This window comes from Choloepus didactylus, chromosome 24 (genome assembly GCF_015220235.1).
Source record: "Choloepus didactylus isolate mChoDid1 chromosome 24, mChoDid1.pri, whole genome shotgun sequence".
Taxonomy (NCBI): Eukaryota; Metazoa; Chordata; class Mammalia; order Pilosa; family Megalonychidae; genus Choloepus; species Choloepus didactylus.
In genome coordinates, this window is record NC_051330.1 from 11,482,733 (window position 1) to 11,506,118 (window position 23,386).

At 39.1% G+C, this 23,386-nt stretch overlaps 1 protein-coding gene across 3 annotated transcripts in view; it reads left to right on the forward strand.

Annotated features, from left to right (window-relative positions):
- The first annotated feature begins 1,981 nt into the window (after positions 1–1,981).
- C24H6orf118 (chromosome 24 C6orf118 homolog) overlaps positions 1,982–23,386 on the forward strand; it is a 29,682-nt gene continuing 8,277 nt past the window's right edge. For 2 of the 3 annotated variants that reach the window (XM_037817876.1, XM_037817877.1), the window contains exons 1-6: positions 1,982–2,040; positions 7,964–8,661; positions 9,566–9,688; positions 10,546–10,605; positions 12,566–12,690; positions 14,452–14,510. In XM_037817876.1, coding sequence (XP_037673804.1) covers positions 2,016–2,040; positions 7,964–8,661; positions 9,566–9,688; positions 10,546–10,605; positions 12,566–12,690; positions 14,452–14,510 — 1,090 coding nt within the window. In that variant the 5' untranslated portion in view covers positions 1,982–2,015. Of the gene's footprint in view, positions 2,041–5,719; positions 5,778–7,963; positions 8,662–9,565; positions 9,689–10,545; positions 10,606–12,565; positions 12,691–14,451; positions 14,511–23,386 lie in introns of those variants that run through there. The other variant, XM_037817878.1, reaches the window with a different exon arrangement.

Sequence of the window (23,386 nt, forward strand, 5' to 3'; positions counted from 1 at the left end):
TCAAAGTTTTGGTCCCTTCCTCTTAAGCAAGCAGCTGTAGGTAAGGAATAAATATTGCATTTTTATATTCTTAGCAAAGTAATAATAGTAGACAATACATTTTTCTGAATGCTGGGTAGGATGAAAGAACAGGAGAATAAATGAATGAGCAGGATGCTAGAATAAGGCTCGTTGTTCGGTTGCTTTCAGTTGGTCAGTGAAGTTTTTTAAGAGGTGTCCAAGTGCCCTCTAGAGTTGAAAAGTAAAATAGCAGTAATAATAATTGAAACGTCTGCATGCAGAATTCACATAGTGAGCAGTTCTTGCTGATTCCTATGTAGAAGTCAGCACTAAGTCTGATCTTGAGCAAGAGTCAGCGTGTTTTTGGCAGATCAAATTAATTGCTCTGATGACATAATAATCAAATTTCAACCTCAAACACTTGGATGAAATATTTAGCAGCAGCAGAGCAAGTAGGTTTTTAAAGCCTGATATTGATTTGATACTGATTTGGGCTTTATGATATTTAACTTATACTGTGAGGGATGACTTGTGAGAATTTGGGGTCCTAGATACAAATACATTCTTTTCTTTCTGATCAACCCAAACTGCAATTCCTCGTAAAATGAGCCAAATCCATTTTTGTGCCAGAGAGCAGGTGTGGAGGTGGCACGTGCTGAAGCGTGGAGCTGGGTGGGGGGCTGGGGGGGCGTATACTTGTCTCACAGCATCTTCCAAAGTCAGTGGAGCTCTTGTCACTCTTGGCCCCTCTGTGAAAGGAAAATGAAAAGTGCCTTTTGTCGTCCGCCTTTCTGCACAGTATGGGAGAATTGTGGAATGTTTTACAATCTGTAAAAGTCATCAGTGATTTTTGTAAATTTCTAAGCAGTTCTGAGCAAAGAGGCTCATTGCCTAGTCTTCAACAGTTGGCATTATAAAAGCCAGAGTTGCCACACTTTTGATCCTACATTATAATTAACAATGTGGGAAGCGCAAAACATTTCCTCTCATGTTGCAATACTTAGATACCCTTATATATTGTGGGCATTCTCATTTCAACATTCCTGGATGTGGCTAGGTGCCTAAAATTCTGTTAACATTGGAGAAAAAAATTAATATGCATTTGGGCTTTTTGACTGTGTTGGACCTTTTTCACCTTTTACCCACATTAAATTTCAAATTTAACCTGACTTGGGGGCCCCTGGACCAAGATGGAATCATGGCAACTACATGATTCCCAAAATGCAGACATTTAAGTATCAGACCTGCATCAACAGGAATGAAAGAAAAATATTACATGCCCCAAATTTTCACAAGCCCTGATTTCATTCTCACAACTCCATGAGGTGTTATTATTTTTCTCAGTTAGAGCCAGTGAGTAGCAAGGGATGGTTTCCAAGTTTTGCTTCCTGAATAGCAAATATAGTCATCCTTCCACTACCTTAATTCTTTCTGGCTGGAAAGAAATTCAAACGGAATTAGTAATAAAAGATAGGAGTGGAGGTTTTTGGCTTTTTCCTCCCTCAAACAGGGATTAACTTGAGAAAAAAGTACAGACTGCAATCAAACAAATGTGCATTTACATTCTTCTTTTACAAAGCTAACTGATCTTTACGTCATAGTATCTCAATTTTCTCCTAAGAAATATGTGAATGATAACACTCAAATGACTAAATAAGACTTTAGAGCCTGGCACTTGCTATGTGGTAGAAGAGCCAGGTTCAGTTAATTAGGTTGTGCACTGGACAATCACAATAAGAGATGCCAACCAAGGACTTGATGTTTTTCAAATCACAAAAATGTGCTCTATTTTAAAAGATAGAACATGCAAGCCAGCACCTGGTACAACTCCCTGTTCGAGAAGACAAGCGAGCCTACGAGAGGTGAGGGGTCAGTGGGAGAGATTCCATGGTGGGGGCTGTGTGCCCTGGTTGCCTAGCAACAGAAGCCAGTGGTGGAGGAGGGACTTAGGATGTTTATCGGTTTCCTTAGTAACTCAACTGCCTCAGCCAAGGTGGCTGCCTGTGACGGGAGGCATGGCTCAGGGTTTGGAGCCTGAATGTAAGTACACACACAGAGGGTTTTGTGTTTGGCTTTGGGTGTTTGTTTGATGTTTGACTGCCTAGGAACCTAGCTCCTCTGAATCAAATCAGGTACGGGATCACCAGAATTTAGGATTGGATTTGGAGATGTGTTGCCTTCTCAGAAACTCTAACAGTACACAAAGTAAAGAGGTAGGGTAAATGTGTGTGTGTGTGTGTGTGTGTGTGTTCTCTGAAAGACTGAGGATGGATGAGCCTTTTTAGGGAGTATTTCTAGATGCTAGTACAGAGGATACTTTTTTAAAAAATCTAAACTTCAGGAAATTTTCTATGCCATGTTGCCAGTCTATATGATTCTTACTAAAAAACCCCAAACCACAAAACATCCCTATTTATCATATACAAAATACTTTACCATTACTTACTTTATTTAGTCTTCATGTTCTTGAAGAATGGTTTTATTATTGCAATTTTACTCATGGAAGTTCAGGGGGATTTAAATCCACCGTTGGGGCTCTCAACCCATTGTTTTCTTTTACCACACACTGTACATGAAAACAGGAGTACTGATTCAGATGAATTTTGGATTGAGAGATAGCTTTTTGGATTGATCGAAACAATCTGAATTTAAAATATTTTAAAAGAAATTTTATGTATTACTTTGAAAGGTATATATTAGTGTATCTCATGTGTTGGTTAGTGGACAGGCTGAGCGCACAGTTCCCGGAGCCAGCTCACCATTTGGCCTTCATGCAACCCATTATTCACAATTCAAATAATGTTAATTTGTTTTGCACATTTATTCATTAAACAAAACAGTTATTCTTATCTTTTACTGAAGATGCTAATATGAATGAAACAAAGCTCCTTCCCTCAAGGATATTTAAAAATAATTGCAAAAGAGTATGATGGGGCAGACAGATGTGTGTCCAGGTAAAGTACACAGAGTCAACTCTTCACAAGTGGTTCAGGAAAGGAAAGCGAATTCAAAAGATTCCCAATATAGATAAGATGGGGAACAACAAAACCCCAGAGGGAGTGGGGTCTGCACAGAGGTGGAAGGATGCTCTAGTAAGGTATTAAAAGTAGTTCTGTGTGTGGGAACACACTATTAAAGGAGGGATGCAGGGAAAGAAGGGGCCTCGGAGTGAGGTGTAGCTGCTGACCCCCTCCTCAGCCTACACCATGCCCCCTGGGGAGAGAGTCTAGGGGCCATATCTGTCTATTATGTTCTCTGTAGTTCTTGTCACTAATACACTCTAACGGTGCTTGTTAACCCTTGTAGTATAGTGGGTGCAGGGGAGACAGAAGGCAGGCAACGGGGGAAATAAGAATGTTCTAGAAAGAGACTAGCGAGAACCTCTGTGGGATTCCAGGGTTCCCAGAAATGAGAAAATGTGTGTGTTGGTTTGAAGCTGTTATATGCCCCAGAAAAGGCCATGTTCTTTTAATCCATTCCTGCAGGTGTAGACCTGTTGTAGGTGGGACATTTTGATTAGGTTGTTTCAACTGAGATGTGACACACCCCATTCAATGTAGGTCTTAATCATTTACTGGGGTCCTCTATGAGAGGATAAAAGACTTACAGAAGCAAAGAGATGAAACCAAGAGAAGCTCATAGACAGAAGCCCTGGAGAAGCTAAGAGAGGACACAAAGAAGCTGAGAGAGGAAGCCACTGAAGCCAGAAACTGAAAACAATGAAATCTGGGAAAGAAGGACCAGCAGACACCAGCCATGTGCCTTCCCATGTGACAGCAGAGTCCAGGATGCTGCAGCCAGGTATCATCCTGTTGATGCCTTGAGTTGGACATTTCTTTGGCCTAAGAACTGGAAATCTGTAAGCGAATAAATCCCCATTGTAAAAGCCAACCCATTTCTGGCATATTGCATTCCAGCAGCTTTAGCCCAAACAATGTGGAACAGTGATTTGTAATAATTTTGACATTAAAGACCTATTGCTTCTCTCCTGAAAAAGACTAATAACATCCCATGTTTAAAAATGGTAGATGTTAACAATGTTGGAAGTATTAGTTCAAAGCTAAGTCAAAAGCCTATGACTATGTCTTCTTTATATAATTCATATTGTCTTAGTTTGCAAAATCTGCTATGACAAATACCACATGATGGGTTGGTTGAAACAATGGGAATTTATTGTCTCATGGTTTGGAATCTAGAAGGCCACCAATTTCTTGATAGGCCATGCTTTCTCCCAGCATCAGCAGTGTTCTTGTGCTAGCTTGCTGCAACCGCTCGTTGGGGTTCCTTGGCTTGCGCCTCAGCCTCTGTCCCATGGTGAACCCCCTCTCTTGGTGTCTGCTCCTCTCATTTCCATCGACTTCTTGCTTCTTCTGACTTCTGACCCCTGTTGATTCACTGCATCTGAATTTCCTCTCTTTAGATGGCCTCAAGTCATATGGATTAAAGCCACCCTGATTCAGTTTGGCCTCATCTACAAAGGCTCTTGGAAGATCCAATATGCAAATAAGTCAATTTGATAGCATCTTCAAAGATCCCATTTACAAATGGGTTCACACCCACAGGAACGTGGATTAAGATTTGAATAGGTCTTTTGTGGGGACATGATTCAATTCTCAACAACATATTCAAAAATTCAGTTTGGTTATATGTAAAGCAATATTTGTTTCAGATCACTTTATAAAGACCCAATTTTCCAATGAATTATATTAAATTGTTTTTTTTTTTGAAGTCAGGTTTAGGAAACAGGATATGCAAAAAAACAATGTTTCAGTTAGGAAACTAATTTAAATATTCATTGCCAGGATGGGAGCCACAGTATATATTGGAAGATCTTTGCAGATAGAGATGAATGCATAGTCATCCAGTCCAGTGAAGCAAGTCTTATTGCAATCAAAGGCAAAATTATTCCAAGTAGGAAAATGTTTGTGCTAATTAATTGGCTGGTAGCGTCAAATCTTTTTTTGGAAATAAAATAAACAAAGAAGAACAGAACAATTAAATTCCCTCCTTCTCCCAAATTCCGGAGAGTTGGTATAATACGTTTTTTAGTGCTTTCATTAGGTGTTAATTCCTTTGATGAATTATAATGATTATCTGTCTCAATAAATAGCTCTGTAAATACTTTAATATTTCATAAGTGGTTTGAAATAGAGGGAATTCTTAAAAACCCCACTGCCAGAAACATTTGCTCTAAAATTGACCACATCAGTAGACATGGGAGGAAGAGGCTGTCTTCATTTTCAAGAGGAAATTGGGTTCTAGACTTGGCAATGGCCCTGGAGTGGGTAGAATTCTAGGATGCCCCCAAAGTTCTCTTCCTCCCTGGGATACACACCCTGCATAATCCCCTTGTGATGGTTTGGAGATTTCGTGGTCCCCAGAAAAGATCATGTTCTTAAAGCCAATCCATACCTGCAGGTGTAGACCTATGGTAGGTGGCATCTCTTGATTAGGTTATTTCTATTGAGGCTTTCCCCAGGTGGGTCTGAATCCTTTTACTGGAGTTCTTTGTAAGAGATGAAATTCAGAGAAGCACACAGAGAAGCTGAGAGAGAAGGACACACAGAAAACAGAGAGAAACCATAGAAAACAGAGAGGAAGCCACTGAAGCCACAAGCTGGAAGCAACAAAACCCGGGAGAGAAGAGAGAGACCAGAAGATGCCTCCATGTGTCTGACAGAGGAGCTGAGGATCACTGGTAGCTGGTCTTCAGGAAGAAAGCATCGCCTGTTGATGCCTTGATTTGGACATTTTCACAGCCACAGAACTATAAGCCTGTAAGTAAATAAATCTCCATTGTAAAAGCCAGTCCACTCTGGCATATTGCATTTCGGCAACTTTACCTAACTAAAACACCCTGCAACTGCGAATACGATGCGATATCACTCCCATGGTTGTGTTATGTTATATGGCGTAAATTAACCTTAAGATAGAGAGACTATCGGTAGGCCTGATCTAATCACACAAGGCTTTCAAAAGCAGAGAGATTTTTCAGGAAAGGAAGGCAGAATTTGCAAGCATGAGAAGGATTTGAAGCACTGTTGTTGACTTAAAAACGGAGGGAGCCCCATGCTAAGGAATGAGGGTTAGCCACTGGAAGCTGAGTGACCCCAGGCTGGCACCAGTGAGGAAATAGGGATTTGGGTCCTACAACTGCAAGGAAATGAATTCCGCCAACAATGAAAAGGAGCCTGGAAGCAGATTTCCCCCCAAAGCTTCCAAACGAAAACTCATTTGGACCAGATTTTATTTCAACCTTGTGATAACCTGACAGATGACCGAGCAGTACTAAACTGGACTTCTGACTTGTAGAAGTGTGAGTTAGTAACTGACCATGACTTTGGGCTCCGAAGTTTGCCCTTATTTGTTACACAGTAGTAGGAAACTTACAGTCCCTTATTTTCTCTGGACCCTTATTTATTCTCTTAGATGGAAATGAAAAAAAAAAAAAAATGCATCCTGACCCCACGGTTATCATTTATAGACAAAGATTGGTTGCAGAACTGTTTTGGGTGTGGTATGGGTCACAGAAATTCCTCCTCCTGAGTCTTTTTGCTCAGGCAGTTGTAGAAGAGAAACGATCCAAGGGTTAGGGTGAAAACAGACGTGTGCTCAGAAATCAGTTCTGCCACTTACCAGCTGTCTGAACCTGTGTCAGTCCCAGCACTTTTGTCAGCGTCCCTTTTGTAAGATGGGGATGATGATAGTGAGAGAATGGATTGTTATGGAGATCAATGGTGAGATGGAAGCATGGAGAACAGGTCAGATCCTCGGCCCCTGTGTGCTCAGAACTGGAGGCTCCGATGGGGCTTGCTTCCTGCTCCCCACAGCCCTGCTAATATGTTATTTCTCAGCGTGGCCAAGTGGATGGATGTGTGCTTACCTATTCATCCCCGGATCTCTGAAAAAGTTATGCTATGAGCTGCCTGCCCTCTGGCTGTCACAGTACATGTCACAACATAGTGAAGGGACAAATATGTGCCTTCTGATGCTCTAATAGAAGCATTTAGGAAGGCATTCCCCATACAGCAGGCCTTCAATAAAAGTGATGAAAACTTTCTGAGTATCTATTCTATGCCAAATGCTTCTTCCCCAAAAGCTATTCCATTTGGTGGACGGCCAACCCTTTTGAGTAACTAATTATCCTGATTTTGCAGGGAGGAGATGAAGGTTCTGAGAGATTATGTAATATCTTCAAGCTTATATAGTTAGGAAGTTAGGAAGCTGATTCAAAATCCAGTTTTGTTTTTTTTTTCCACTATTTTATGTCTTGGGCCATGTGCCCAGGTGGAGCCTTACATCTGGGACATGTGAGAAGCATGGAGCCCTTTGCTGAAAGACCTAGGATCCCTGTCAACATCCCCGAATGTTTCTCTGTGTAGCTCTTTATCCTCTTGCAAGCAGGGACAAGAGGGAAAGAAGTGAATGACCCATCAGTTACTGAAAGTTTTGGTCAGGGAATCCTGAAAAATTTTAGTACAAAGGGAGGAAAAAACCCTAAAATAACCCCTAACACTTTATTTTATCTATATCCCTGCTTCAAAAATGGCCCTTTCTCAAAAACACTAAACAGTAGTCCTAACATATCATGTGACGTAAACATCATCAAGAATTATTACATTTTAAAACTTTTCTTCCAGGACTTTTGCTAATATTGTATGAAATACTCTGTTGAATGAAAAAAAAAAATCTTCCTTATTGGCTTTGCAGGACTTTAGGCTTTTGGATCAGAATTGTACATTATGTGCCTCTTGAGTGCCCAATATTCAAGACCAATACCTTAGATCTTAGCCCTGGCACAAGTTCTTTTGGCTTTTAAAGTCCAGGTCAGGGACCGTTTTCCTTTCTTCTTGTATAGACCCTTTCCTTTAAATATGGAACATGCCAGATCAGCAAATGCACACAAATTTTTTATTGTGGAACTAAGATGCAGTTTAATGATCTCATTATCTTTTTTCAACAGTTTACCTAAGGTGGAAGCACTGTGAAACGCCGGGTGTTAAAACTTCATGCAATCTCACTAAACTTCTAAATAAACTTCAAAAGGATCACCGAGATGACGTCTGCCTTTATACCTCTGGACACCTCAATCCCAATAAGCTCTACAGGCCCCCTGAAACCATCTTGTATCACTGGCCTAATGCCAGTAGACCAAAGACTGAAAAAATCCCCAGAGAGAAAAAACGATCCGATAAGAAGATTGCAAAGATGAAAGATGCTTTGGCTAATTTTACCATCCACACTGCTCTGCTTCCAAATGACAGCAGGAACACACCGCTATTCAGGTATCTGAATCCTAAGGCACCTGTTGCCCACACTTATATTTCAAAAGAGGATTCCATTCCAGAGGAAATTTTGAAACAACAGAAAGAGAAAGTGAGTGCGTATCCTCCCGAAGGGCAAAGGAGAGAAGAGTTAAGATTGCCGGAGATGAAAGTTCTCAAGTACAAATTGGTGGAATCCAGTCGGCAGTGTGTCATGTCTCCCCCGGGCAAAGATGAGTACCGGTACATTAGCTCATATTTAGCTGGAGTAACTAAAACTGACAGGTATAAGAAGTTCTTGCACTTCCAAAAAGATGTGCTTGCAAAGCAAGATCTTCTGAACAATGACTTCACCGGGAGCAAGGCAGCGCTGTGTCATGAAAAGAAGTTGAAACGGGTAAGGAAGGAATTTTGCAATATTACTAACATGTGCTCTTGAGAAACTCGCAGACGCTTCATCTGCCTTTCCTGGTAGAATATAACAAAGCTGTCAGTTGCTGAGGATGTATGCCATGATCGGTATTGAGAACATTTAGGGGGAGATAAAAATAAGGCTAAGTTTGGAAACTGGTTCAGTTGGAGGGGATTTCTTCATCAAAAGCAGTAGATTCTACATAACAGCGATAGTAATGGGATAGCAGAAGGAACTGAGGCAAGTTTTGCCTAACAAGGGAAAAGAATGTCGTAGGTGAGGGCAAAGAGTGAGTTGATGAATTACACATGAATGTGAAGTCTGCCTAGGAGCCATAAATCTCCATATAAGGAGATTTCGTGTGATCTAAGTGCTACTGCCAACCAGCTGAGGGCTTAGAGCTGTATTTTATATGTTGATTGGAGACATGACATTTTAAGGGAAAGAATCCAGGAAAGAAAAGAAAATAGCAGCCTGTATAGGAAATAACCAAACCTTGCTGAGATTTTTGACTGAGGGGACTGATGGAAAAGAGAAAAGGCCTGGAGAATATTGTGTAGGCAGAGAAGTGAATCCTTGAATGCAGGATGTAAGAGAATGAATAAAGCAAAAACAAAAACAAAGGCAAAAAAAAAAAAAAAAAAAAAATCTTGAGTGACCAGAAAATCAAGGGATGGCCACATTTCTCAGCAATTGGTGAGATAGAATCACCATGGTTTATCTCCCCATCTGCCATGCACAGACTCTGAAGTAGTAGTGCCCCCACTGCACACTTTGATGAAATGCTCTCTGGTGATTACATTGTTTGATTTCTCAGCCTGAGAAGCTCTGGTCTGAAAGGAAAGTCAAGAAATCCTGAAACAGGCTAATTCTGTTTTCCCCACAACAGGAGCTCCAGAAAATATGTACGTGCAACCCTCAACAGTTCAACAGACTTCAGGTCTTTGGAAAAGTCTTTGAAGATATTTGCAATAGCTCTTTTATATTTGGTGATATCTTGAAAGAAATTAAGGTAATAGAAACACACATTTCCCACATAACAGTTGAAAACTATGCAAGATGTTTTACATACATTATCTCAAGCCTCATAGAAAATCTGCCAAGTATATGTTCTCTGTTCTACAGTTGAGAATAATAACTCGGAGACCAGAAGTCATCTGCCCAAAGTCAATCAAGCAAACCATAAATGGGTCATATAGAACAAAAAAATGCAGTTAGCTCATTCCTTAGCCACATGTTTTCCACTACACACACACACACACACACACACACACACACACACACACACACTCACGTAACCTTCTATACATTATACATATGCAACACATAAATCTTTATAATTGTATGTACATAATGTAATGTGACTCCTTAGCAAGTTATAACATTACGGGGCTTTGTGTTGTGATTTCATGGTTATGGTGACTTTCATATGAAAGATGAGTTAAAATTAGGTTGCTTAAAAGACCCTACTTTTCTCTGTCTCTATAAGGATAAGGAATACTTAAAAATGGCAGTACAGTCGCCCATTCTCCAGCAAAGGTGCTTAGCAGTGGAATGTGTATCTCTGATTGTTGGACAGTACCCACAACTACTGAGCTTTCCATTTGCTGGATCATTTGTTGCATGCGTGTCAAAGTATTTTATGTTAATATTCTGAGGTGATCAATAGTTAGTATGGAAATACGGTTCCAAGACAGTCAGATTTTATAAATTTTATTTATACTGTTTAGTAATTTGTAAGAACATTCATATTTTTTGAGGTAATCCAAATTGACATACTTAACCTCCATATGATTTACACACAAACTTATATTGAGTAGTATTATCTCATGACACTTTTCCAATGGAATATTTTTTTTGTTGTTACAGAATGAATATGAGCTCTACATGGCAATCCTTCTGCACTCCCAGCCTACAGTGCAGTATAAGGTAAAACCAGTTATGGGAACACTTAAATATTGCCTGTTTATTTCTTCGCATTCTGTGAAAAGGAGAAAAACATCCTGAATCCAATAAAACCCTACTTGTGCCTTGATAGCTTAGAACAGCTGATACTTCCAATAGAGGTAGCTTTATACTAGCTCTACTCTATTACTAGTAATAACTTTCCTTGCTCACGTCCAGAGTGAGGAGCTGAGGATCACTCACATTTCTTATTTTTTGCCTTTGTCTCTGGCCACAAATTCTCAGTTACATCTGCTGGATTATCCTAATAATCTGTTGCTCAGAATTCTGTTGTTCAGAATTGGCCCTCTTCTCTCCCTTCACTCGCTCCCTGATTGACATGATTCATTTCTGTAGCCCCTTTTCATTTCTGAATGTATACAGGCTTTAAGTTAAAGTATACTCTTCAATGTGTGTATGTAAGTTGCATTTATAAACCATGCCCAGATTTGACCAGCTTTTTAAAAATGAGCATCACCTTGGATAAGAGGGCTTCTTGCCGTAGTTTTAGCGTGGGTGACTTCTTAAAGAGGATGTGTAGTGACTGAACAAGACAGTGGAGGTTGGCTTTCAAATGTCAGGGTGTCTCAGAAGAACTCATAAGTGCTCTTATGATCTTTCTCATGAGTCAGTTATAGAGATGGGGCATTTCCAGAAATACAAAGCTTTGAGGATAAAACCCCAGCAATTTCAATAACAATGGGTAACATGGCACAATTAAGAGTGTACATATATATATATAAAGAATATAGAGAATATATATATATTAAGGGAACCATATATTGATATATATATTTTTTCTTCCTATATATTATAAATATATATGTATTTCTTAGTATTATATATATACACACACTGTATTACATATATATATATTTAGTGGCTTGGGATATAAATGGTATTATGTCAGTGACTGTCCTAAATCATTGTCCAGTTGTTACCTTAGGGCTTAAAATAAAGACTGCATCGTGAATGGGTAGTGTGCAAGGAGTTCAGCAAGCATAAACCCACCTTCATCGAACAGGTGACAACTTCCGAGGTATTCTCTCCAGGTTTAGGTTACTCATGTGATTGTTCTGATGAGGAAAAATATGCTTCATTAATAAACTTATCATTTTCAAAAACCAAGACAATATAATACTGTAGCTAAAATGACTTTTGACATTTGTGATTCAATTAAGTTTAAAACTCCTAACTGATAAATTAGGAAGTACAGTTGCTTACGTTGTAGATGACAAAATCACAGAATTGCCAGGAGGTGGGTCCTAACTTCCTTCTCCATCCAAAATCGTATGTGTGCATCATCTTCTTTGTTTTGAGCCTTTCCATTGCCGCAGAAAAATAAGCTTTCTGTTTTACAGGAATAAGCAAAGACTCCCATTGGAGGCCTACCTTGCTCCTTACTCTTTGAGGTTGAATCAAGAAGGAAACTATGTCACAATCAAACATCAGAATGAAAACATTGACAAGCTAATAGGGCACCAGATTCTTCCTTCTAAACCTGGAAACTTGGCTTTACCCACGAATCCGACAGGCAGAGATCTTTTTTGCTCCACATTTATTGCTTTCTATCTACATATAGTAATTGAATTAATACCTTTTTTCTCATTGATTTGGAAGAAATAGTTGTGGTGCTGACCATAATTTGTCCAAAGCACATTATTCAGCATATCCTCCCCCCCCCCCAAGAAAACTAACCTTGAAGCTCCCCCACCTTTTAAGGAAATGTCTTAGGAAAATAAAATCAATTTTACCCAGATCTTCACTTGACCAGCCATTTCTTTGCCAATTTATTCCTCCGTCTCTGGAATCCTCCTATTCAGTGATTGAACTAGAATTTTATCCCCAACTAGGATATCCTCTTACACTGCAATAACAACAAAGGGAAACCCTCACACCCTTCTCTGTGTTTTACTTCACACTTTACACGTCTCGTTGTGCCTAGACTTTGCTGGCTCACCTCAAGGGGTTGGAGACAAGCCCCAGGAAGACAGCCGATGTGGCTCAGGCCAAGGAGGACTTGAGGATGGTGGTGAAGGCCGTCAAAGCAGCCCTGGAGCAGAATGACAAGTAAGGTGTCCAAGATCTGACCTGATCTCTGTACGGCTTACATTTCTTTTACAAGTTGTTAAAACCACATGGCAAGCACAGACCTAGAGTGTGTTCTCTGTACTATTGGGTGTGGCATGCTACACTTATTGATTTCATGCCCATCTTCTGGCATCTTCCACAAGCCACCCCACAGGAGTAGGATATTCTATTACATCTGGTGTTTCTGCAGAGGGGGTTGGAGAGGATTCTGTGAAGGGATCTCATTTCTTCTTTGGTAGTCACCTGAAGATGCACTGATTGGTGAGAAGGCTGCAGAGTCAAAACACCTTTTATAAATTCCATTTTTTTTTAATGTAAAAAATCTTGTAACCTCTCTGGATAGTCCTCCAGGGTTAAATCGTAATTGGATAAGGTGCATTGTTTGTAAAGGATTTTTTAAAAAAGGATTAAAGCAAAGCTATGGCAACCATGTAAATCTGAAACACCCAAAACATACTCAAGAAAACAAAAAATAAAAAGCAAAGATGATGACCCCAGTGTAACTAAAGGCAGAAAACATCCAAAGTTCAAAATACGTGTATAAAAAAAAAATAAGTAAACATCATGTGCCAGTGAACACTTTTCCATGCTCCTTTTGCTCACCTTGGTGAGAACAAGGGCAGCTGGGGGGCAAGTGCATGGAGGAGACAGGAGTGGAGCTAGTGGAAGATTTGAGATTATCCTAAACCCACTGCCAGAGAGGAAGGGTAAACCCTCAGCGAGAACCCTGCAAAGATGTCCTGGTGGACACAGCAGAACAGAAAGTGAGCAGTTTCCTTTGGAACCAAACAGTGAAGAGAAAATGAAGCAAGAAAGGGAAATTTAGACTCCTGTAGAAGAAAAGAAAATTAAAGGGCATACAACACTTTTCCACTCCCCTCTCTTCTTCCCTGCAAACTGAACAGCTATCCAGTAATAAAACAAACAAACAAACAAACAAACAAAAAAACATACATACAACAAACAAACAAAAATCAGAAACAAAAGAAAAGAATACCAACAACATAAAAACATAATTTGCTACACTGACAAAAAAGTTTCCTTGAATTAGGAATCAGGCACATTATGTGACATTAAGTGATTTGTGGTGGTTGGTGTTTTTAATCAAGTCATAGAACTTCCCTCATTATATGCAATATCTTATTAAATTCCTCTCTAATCTATTAGAAATAATAAAGCCTATTTGGTTTATTTTGAACGAGGAAGAGGATGCAAAGAGATTACAAGAACATTTTTCCCTCTTTTTAAAATGTCTTGCATTTTACTTTTAGTTCACATATAGTGGAATTTATAAATCGTATCTGGGGGATTCAGAATGCACAGGAAAGATGCAATGTGTGTTTCATTGCCGGTAAGATCTTTCCATCACCCTCAATTTGTGGCTTGTCTCAGAGTACAAAGTGCTACTTTCTTTGCCTTTTTTCCTTTTTAGTAATTCAAATTCCCAAATAATATCAATAAACATGACAGGTAATAATTTATTTTAAATTAGCCAACTCCTTTAACTAGTGGTTCATGCAATTTTGCTAAAAATTTTCCTTTGTTTATTTAATGGAACTGACTGAGGCTCTAATTTAATATACATTTCAAATTACTTTTGTTGTTTTTGGAAGCTAAGGAGATTAGAGTCGATCTCTCAATTTTTACAAAAGACCTGTGGTATAAAATAGTCAAAAGAAAAAGTTACAAATAAGGTTCAACTATTTCACTGTATTTTTTTTTTCTATTGTCAAATTGTAGACTCAGAAATGAATTAGAGATGGAGCGCTCGTTGCTGCAAATTGCTAAGGAAAAATCAGGCAAGTGCTTGTGTGATGTTGCTATTCTGACAGCTGTTTTGCTGTGACTTTTGCATAAAGAATCTTCAAACTTAGCCCTGGGAGTACATGGCCACCTGCCATTCGTTACTTGAAAGGGTTTTTCAGAGGGGTTAGTAGATTTTATTCATTCATTTCTTTCCCCAGCAAGGTCTTTAGAAACAAGGTAAGTTTGCATTGCATTTGCATTGCAGTCCTTTAAACAAAGTACTTTAAAGACACAAAGACACAGTGCAGTGGATCTCTTTAGAGCTTCCTTCCAGGGTTATTACAATCCTAGTTTCTATTACTAGGGATACCTTTGGTTATTTAGTTTCTCTGTCTCCGTTGTTTTAATTGCAACATTGAATTAACTCAGGGCTGTGTATAGAGAGGTTTGTGTCATTTTGATCAAAACACTTAAAATAGATGCCAAGAAAATTGGACCAAATGATAAAAATATGGGAATTAAATCCCAGGTGGTAAAACTGGAGGACTAAAAGGTGTTTATCCTAAAGAAAATGTCTTAAATATGTTAAGGAATTCAGCAGCAGAACTGAGAACTGTTTTTAGCACGTGCACGTGGTTGAAATAGAGGAAGCAGAGCTGCGACCTCTTGTGGTCAACAGGGGAACAACAAGGAAACCACAGCCCATTACGGTTTTCAGAATATTATTTTTTCCCTGGCTCAAAGAAGTAAGCTCTTACAGAGAACAATGAATCCCTAAGGCTGTCCAAATTTGGGATGCTCTTTACTTTGCAAACACTTTCCCAATCGCTGTCCGTTTCAGCACTCCCCCTGATCTTGATCTTGATCCCCAACATCGCTTGGGACCGAGCTTCATTATTTAAAATTCTTTAGTCTCTGCTGCACATCTGCTCATTGGAATGATGATAGAACCTCCCTCTTAGGTTTGTTGTGAAGATCTGGTGTGATGTTCTGTGAAAAGTGAGAGCACATAGCTTGACACGTTGAAGCCACTCTGCTTATTAGTTCTTTTTTTTTTTTTTTTTTTAATTCAGTTTTATTGAAATATATTCACAAACCATACAGTCATCCATGGTATACAATCAACTGTTCACAGTATGATCATATAGTTATGCGTTCATCACCACAATCTATTTCTGAACATTTTCCTTACATCAGAAAGAATCAGAATGAGAATAAAAAATAAAAGTGAAAAGAGAATACCCAAACCATCCCCCCATCCCACCCTATTTGTCATTTAGTTTTTACTCCCATTTTTCTACTGATTTTTTTTCAATTTTTTAACTTTGTTTATCAAAAAATTAAAAACAAACAGGCAAACAACAACCAAAAAAACCCCACAACATTTCAAACAAAGCAATGGATTAAGGAAAACAAATAACCTAAAATAATTACTTTGCTTCCAATATGTTCCTACCATACCCCAAGAAAATTAATAAACCATGTCCAAACAGAGGAGTAAGAAAAACAAATAATCTAAAATAACTACATTGCTTCCAACATGTTCCTACCATACCCCAAGAAAATTAACAACCCCTAAGAAAACAAAGGAATAAGAGAAAAAAAAACCTAAAATAACTCTATTGCTTCCAACATGATCTTACTATATCCAAGAAAGTTTACAAACCATAATCATTCCTGAGCATTCCCATAACATTGAGATTACCCTCCATAGTTTATCTGTTCTTATTAGATTATCATTCCCCCTCCACTAATTGGTATCTCTAGGTCCCCTACATTCTACAGTATGAAACATTGTACATTTTTCACAGAATTCACATTAGTGGTAACGTACAATATCTCTCTTTTTGTGCCTGGCTTATTTTGCTCACCATTATGTCTTTTTTTTTTTTTTTTTAATCTTCATTTTATTGAGATATATTCATATACCACGCAGTCATACAAAACAAATCGTACTTTCGATTGTTCACAGTACCATTACATAGTTGTACATTCATCACCCAAATCAATCCCTGACACCTTCATTAGCACACACACAAGAATAACAAGGATAATAATTAGAGTGAAAAAGAGCAATTGAAGTAAAAAAGAACACTGGGTACCTTTGTCTGTTTGTTTCCTTCCCCTATTTTTCTACTCATCCATCCATAAACTAGACAAAGTGGAGTGTGGTCCTTATGGCTTTCCCAATCCCATTGTCACCCCTAATAAGCTACATTTTTATACAACTGTCTTCGAGATTCACGGGTTCTGGGTTGTAGTTTGATAGTTTCAGGTATCCACCACCAGCTACCCCAATTCTTTAGAACCTAAAAAGGGTTGTCTAAAGTGTGCGTAAGAGTGCCCACCAGAGTGACCTCTCGGCTCCTTTTGGAATCTCTCTGCCACTGAAGCTTATTTCATTTCCTTTCACATCCCCCTTTTGGTCAAGAAGATGTTCTCCGTCCCACGATGCCAGGTCTACATTCCTCCCCGGGAGTCATATTCCACGTTGCCAGGGAGATTCACTCCCCTGGGTGTCTGATCCCACGTAGGGGGGAGGGCAGTGATTTCACCTTTCAAGTTGGCTTAGGTAGAGAGAGAGGGCCACATCTGAGCAACAAAGAGGCATTCGGGAGGAGGCTCTTAGGCACAGCCATAGGGAGGCCTAGCCTCTCCTTTGCAGCAACCGTCTTCCCAAGGGTAAAACCTGTGGTAGAGGGCTCAACCCATCAAACCACCAGTCCCCTATGTCTGTGGTCATGTTAGCAACCATGGAGGTGGGGTAGGCAAATACCCCTGCCTTCTCCACAGGCTCCTCAAAGGGGCACTGCATCTTTTTTTTTCCTTGTTTTTTTTTTTTTTTTTTTTTTTTTAACTTTCCCTTCTTTTTTAAATCAACTGTATGAAAAAAAAGTTAAAAAGAAAACAAACATACAATAAAAGAACATTTTAAAGAGACCATAACAAGGGAGTAAGAAAAAGACAACTAACCTAAGATAACTGCTTAACTTCCAACATGTTCCTACTTTACCCCAAGAAAGTTACCTAATATAGCAACATTTCTGTGAACTTGCTCCTACTATATCCATCATAAATTAACAGACCATAGTCATTCTTGGGCATCCCCAGAACGTTAAATAGCTTATCTGTTCTTCTTGGATTATTGTTCCCCCTTCCTTAATTGCTCTCTATTGCTAGTTCCCCTACATTCTACTTTATAAGCCATTTGTTTTACATTTTTCAAAGTTCACATTAGTGGTAGCATATAATATTTCTCTTTTTGTGCCTGGCTTATTTCGCTTAGCATTATGTCTTCAAGGTTCATCCATGTTGTCATATGTTTCACGAGATCGTTCCTTCTTACTGCCGCGTAGTATTCCATCGTGTGTATATACCACATTTTATTTATCCACTCATCTGTTGAAGGACATTTGGGTTGTTTCCATCTTTTGGCAATTGTGAATAATGCTGCTATGAACATTGGCGTGCAGATATCTGTTCGTGTCACTGCTTTCCGATCTTCCAGGTATATACCGAGAAGTGCAATCGCTGGGTCGAATGGTAACTCTATATCTAGTTTTCTAAGGAACTGCCAGACTGACTTCCAGAGAGGCTGAACCATTATACAGTCCCACCAACAGTGAATAAGAGTTCCAATTTCTCCACATCCCCTCCAGCATTTGTAGTTTCCTGTTTGTTTAATGGCAGCCATTCTAACCGGTGTTAGATGGTATCTCATTGTGGTCTTAATTTGCATCTCTCTAATAGCTAGTGAAGCTGAACATTTTTTCATGTGTTTCTTGGCCATTTGTATTTCCTCTTCAGAGAACTGTCTTTTCATATCTTTTGCCCATTTTATAATTGGGCTGTCTGTACTATTGTCATTGAGTTGTAGGATTTCTTTATATATGCAAGATATCAGTCTTTTGTCAGATACATGGTTTCCAAAAATTTTTTCCCATTGAGTTGGCTGCCTCTTTACCTTTTTGAGAAATTCCTTTGAGGTGCAGAAACTTCTAAGCTTGAGGAGTTCCCATTTATCTATTTTCTCTTTTGTTGCTTGTGCTTTGGGTGTAAAGTCTAGGAAGTGGCCGCCTAATACAAGGTCTTGAAGATGTTTTCCTACATTATCTTCTAGGAGTTTTATGGTACTTTCTTTTATATTGAGATCTTTGGTCCATTTTGAGTTAATTTTTGTGTAGGGTGTGAGGTAGGGGTCCTCTTTCATTCTTTTGGATATGGATATCCAACTCTCCCAGCCCCATTTGTTGAAAAGACCATTATGACTCAGTTCAGTGACTTTGGGGGCCTTATCAAAGATCAGTCGGCCATAGATCTGAGGGTCTATCTCCGAATTCTCAATTCGATTCCATTGATCTATATGTCTATCTTTGTGCCAGTACCATGCTGTTTTGGCAACTGTGGCTTTATAATAAGCTTCAAAGTCAGGGAGTGTAAGTCCTCCCACTTCGTTTTTCTTTTTTAGAGTGTCTTTAGCAATTCGAGGCATCTTCCCTTTCCAAATAAATTTGATAACTAGCTTTTCCAAGTCTGCAAAGTAGGTTGTTGGAATTTTGATTGGGATTGCATTGAATCTGTAGATGAGTTTGGGTAGAATTGACATCTTAATGACATTTAGCCTTCCTATCCATGAACATGGAATATTTTTCCATCTTTTAAGGTCCCCTTCTATTTCTTTTAGTAGAGTTATGTAGTTTTCTTTGTATAGGTCTTTTACATCTTTGGTTAAGTTTATTCCTAGATACTTGATTTTTTTAGTTGCTATTGAAAATGCTATCTTTTTCTTGAGTGTCTCTTCAGTTTGTTCATTTCTAGCATATAGAAACATTACTGACTTATGTGCATTAACCTTGTATCCTGCTACTTTGCTAAATTTCTTTATTAGCTCTAGTAGCTGTATCGTCGATTTCTCAGGGTTTTCTAGATATAAGATCATATCATCTGCAAACAATGACAGTTTTACTTCTTCTTTTCCAATTTGGATGCCTTTTATTTCTTTGTCTTGCTGGATTGCCCTGGCTAGCACTTCCAGCACAATGTTGAATAACAGTGGTGATAGCAGGCATCCTTGTCTTGTTCCTGATCTTAGAGGGAAGGCTTTCAGTCTCTCTCCATTGAGTACTATGCTGGCTGTGGGTTTTTCATATATGCTCTTTATCATGTTGAGGAAGTTTCATTCAATTCCTACCTTTTGAAGTGTTTTTATCAAAAAGGGATGTTGGATTTTGTCAAATGCTTTTTCAGCATCTATTGAGATGATCAATTGATTTTTCCCTTTTGACTTGTTAATGTGTTGTAATACATTGATTGATTTTCTTATGTTGAACCATCCTTGCATGCCTGGAATAAACCCCACTTGGTCATGGTGTATGATTTTTTTAATGTGTCTTTGGATTCGATTTGCAAGTAGTTTGTTGAGGATTTTTGCATCTATATTCATTAGGGAGATTGGCCGGTAGTTTTCCTTTTTTGTAACATCTTTGCCTGGTTTTGGTATTAGATTTATGTTAGCGTCATAAAATGAGTTAGGTAGTGTTCCATTTTCTTCAATGTTTTGAAAGAGTTTGAGTAAGATTGGTGTCAGTTGTTTCTGGAAAGTTTGGTAGAATTCCCCTGTGAAGCCATCTGGCCCTGGGCATTTATTTGTGGGAAGATTTTTGATGACTGATTAGATCTCTTTGCTTGTGATGGGTTGGTTGAGGTCTTCTGTTTCTTCTCTGGTCAGTCTAGGTTGTTCATATGATTCCAGGAAATTGTCCATTTCCTCTACATTATCCAGTTTGTTGCCATACAGTTGTTCATAGTATCCTCTTATAATTTTTTTAATTTCTTCAGGATCTGCAGTTATGTCACCTTTTTCATTCATTATTTTGTTTATATGGGTCTTCTCTCTTTTTGATTTTGTCAGTCTAGCTAGGGGCTTGTCAATCTTGTTGATCTTCTCAAAGAACCAACTTTTGGTGATATTTATCCTCTCTATTGTTTTTTTGTTCTCTATGTCATTTATTTCTGCTTTAATCCTTGTTATTTCTTTTCTTCTACTTGGTTTAGGATTGGTTTGCTGTTCATTTTCTAGCTTCTTCAGTTGATCCATTAGTTCTTTGATTTTGACTCTTTCTTCCTTTTTAATATATGCATTTAGTGCTATAAATTTCCCCCTCAGCACTGCTTTTGCTGCATCCCATAGGTTTTGGTATGTTGTGTTCTCATTTTCATTCGTCTCTATATATTTAGCAATTTCTCTTGCTATTTCTTCTTTAACCCACTGATTGTTTAGGAGTGTGTTGTTTAACCTCCAGGTATTTGTGAATTTTCTAAGTCTCTGATGGTTATTGACTTCTAATTGTATTCCATTGTGGTCAGAGAATGTGCTTTGAATAATTTCAATCTTTTTAAATTTATTGAGGCTTGTTTTATGTCCCAGCATATGATCTATTCTGGAGAAAGTTCCATGAGCACTAGAAAAGTATGTGTATCCTGGTGCTTTGGGATGTAATGTCCTGTATATGTCTGTTAAATCTAATTCATTTATCAGATTGTTTAGGTTTTCAATTTCCTTATTGGTCTTCTGTCTGGTTGATCTATCTATAGGAGAGAGTGATGTGTTGAAGTCTCCCACAATTATTGTGGAAACATCAATTGCTTCCTTTAGTTTTGCCAGTGTTTCTCTCATGTATTTTGTGGCACCTTGATTGGGTGCATAGACATTTACGATTGTTATTTCTTCTTGCTGAATTGCCCCTTTTATTAGTACGTAGTGGCCTTCTTTGTCTCTCAAAACATCCCTGCATTTGAAGTCTATTTTATCTGAGATTAATATTGCTACACCTGCTTTCTTTTGGCTGTAGCTTGCATGAAATATTTTTTTCCATCCTTTCACTTTGAGTTTCTTTGTGTCCCTGTGTCTAAGATGAGTCTCTTGTATGCAACATATTGATGGTTCATTTTTTTTGATCCATTCTGCGAATCTATATCTTTTAATTGGGGAGTTTAATCCATTTACATTCAACGTTAAAACCGTGAAGGCATTTCTTGAATCGGCCATCTTATCCTTTGGATTATGTTTGCCATATTTTTCCCTCTCTCTATTAATATCCTTTATTGTACCCATACCAAATCTCTTTAGTACTGAACCTTTCTCCAAGTCTCTCTGTCCTTTCTTTGTTTCTCTGTCTGTAGGGCTCCCTTGAGTATCTCCAGTAGGGCAGGTCTCTTGTTAGCAAATTCTCTCAGCATTTGTTTGTCTGTGAAAAATTTAAGCTCTCCCTCAAATTTGAAGGAGAGCTTTGCTGGATAAAGTATTCTTGGCTGGAAATTTTTCTCACTCAGAATTTTAAATATATCGTGCCACTGCCTTCTCACCTCCGTGGTGGCTGCTGAGTAGTCACTACTTAGTCTTATGCTGTTTCCTTTGTATGTGGTGAATTGCTTTTCTCTTGCTGCTTTCAGAACTTGCTCCTTCTCTTCTGTGTTTGATAGTGTGATCAGTATATGTCTCGGAGTGGGTTTATTTGGATTTATTCTATTTGGAGTTCGCTGAGCATTTATGATTTGTGTATTTATGTTGTTTAGAAGATTTGGGAAGTTTTCCCCAACAATTTCTTTGAATACTCTTCCTAGACCTTTACCCTTTTCTTCCCCTTCTGGGACACCAATGAGTCTTATATTTGGACGTTTCATATTATCTATCATATCCCTGAGGTCCATTTCAATTTTTTCAATTTTTTCCCCATTCTTTCTTTTATGCTTTCATTTTCCATTCTGTCATCTTCGAGGTCACTAATTCGTTGTTCAACTTCCTCTAGTCTTGTACTATGAGTGTCCAGAATCTTTTTAATTTGGTCAACAGTTTCTTTAATTTCCATAAGATCATCCATTTTTTTTTATTTAGTCTTGCAATGTCTTCTTTATGCTCTTCTAGGGTCTTCTTGATTTCCTTTATCTCCCGTACTATGGTCTCATTGTTCATCTTTAGTTCTTTGAGTAGCTGCTCTAGGTGCTGTGTCTCTTCTGGTCTTTTGATTTGGGTGCTTGGGCTTGGGTTATCCATATCGTCTGGTTTTTTCATATGCTTTATAATTTTCTGTTGTTTTTGGCCTCGTGGCATTTGCTGAACTTGATAGGGTTCTTTTAGGATTTGTAGACCAATTGAAGTCCTTATCTCTAATTTGTCAGATCTACAGCTTCGTGGAGTACACTTTCTCTAACTAACCAGCAGGTGGCATCCACGAGCCACCTGTTCTCCACAAGCCAGTTCTCCCCTGCTTAGCCTTTTTGGTGAGTGGGGGAGTGAGTCTTGTGGGGTCCAATTGGTGTACCAAGCTTGCGTGTGTAGTTGGTGTTGCCTGCCCTGTATATGGGGCGTGTTTCTGGGAAGTCGGGGTGGGGGGGTGGCTCTAACAATCAAATCTCCCTGGTGATCCTAGAGTTTTAAAGCTGCTGCAATAGTCTAATCCTTCAGTTCAGTCCTTCCACAGTTTGTCTCTGCCACTGACCCACAAGTCCTCGGTATTGGCGTATGGCTCCTGAGACTTGCAAGTGGGCCCCTCTTCCAGGCCGTGCACCCCGGGTCCTCTGTTGAGGGATGACTGTGCTATGTCACAGGTGAGTGCCGTCCCCCCAGGGCAGTTCTGGGCTGCTGGGCTGTGTAGGGAGGCTCCCAGTCTGCTGAAATGATGGCTGAATAGGGCTTTGTTAATTCACACTGCTCTACCTTCCCAACTCTGGGACAATCAGCTGAGGTTGCAGGGAAGGCTAATGTCCACGCCCAGTTTTGTGGTGTGTGCCTGTTATTTGAAGCGCTTCCGTCACACTGGGTTGTCTGGGGCAGTTCTGGGCTATGGGGCTGGCGATGGGCAGGAGTGTTTCCTGTCCACCAGGATGATGGCTGTGAGCAGACACCCCCCTTTTCTTGGGAAGTTGTGGT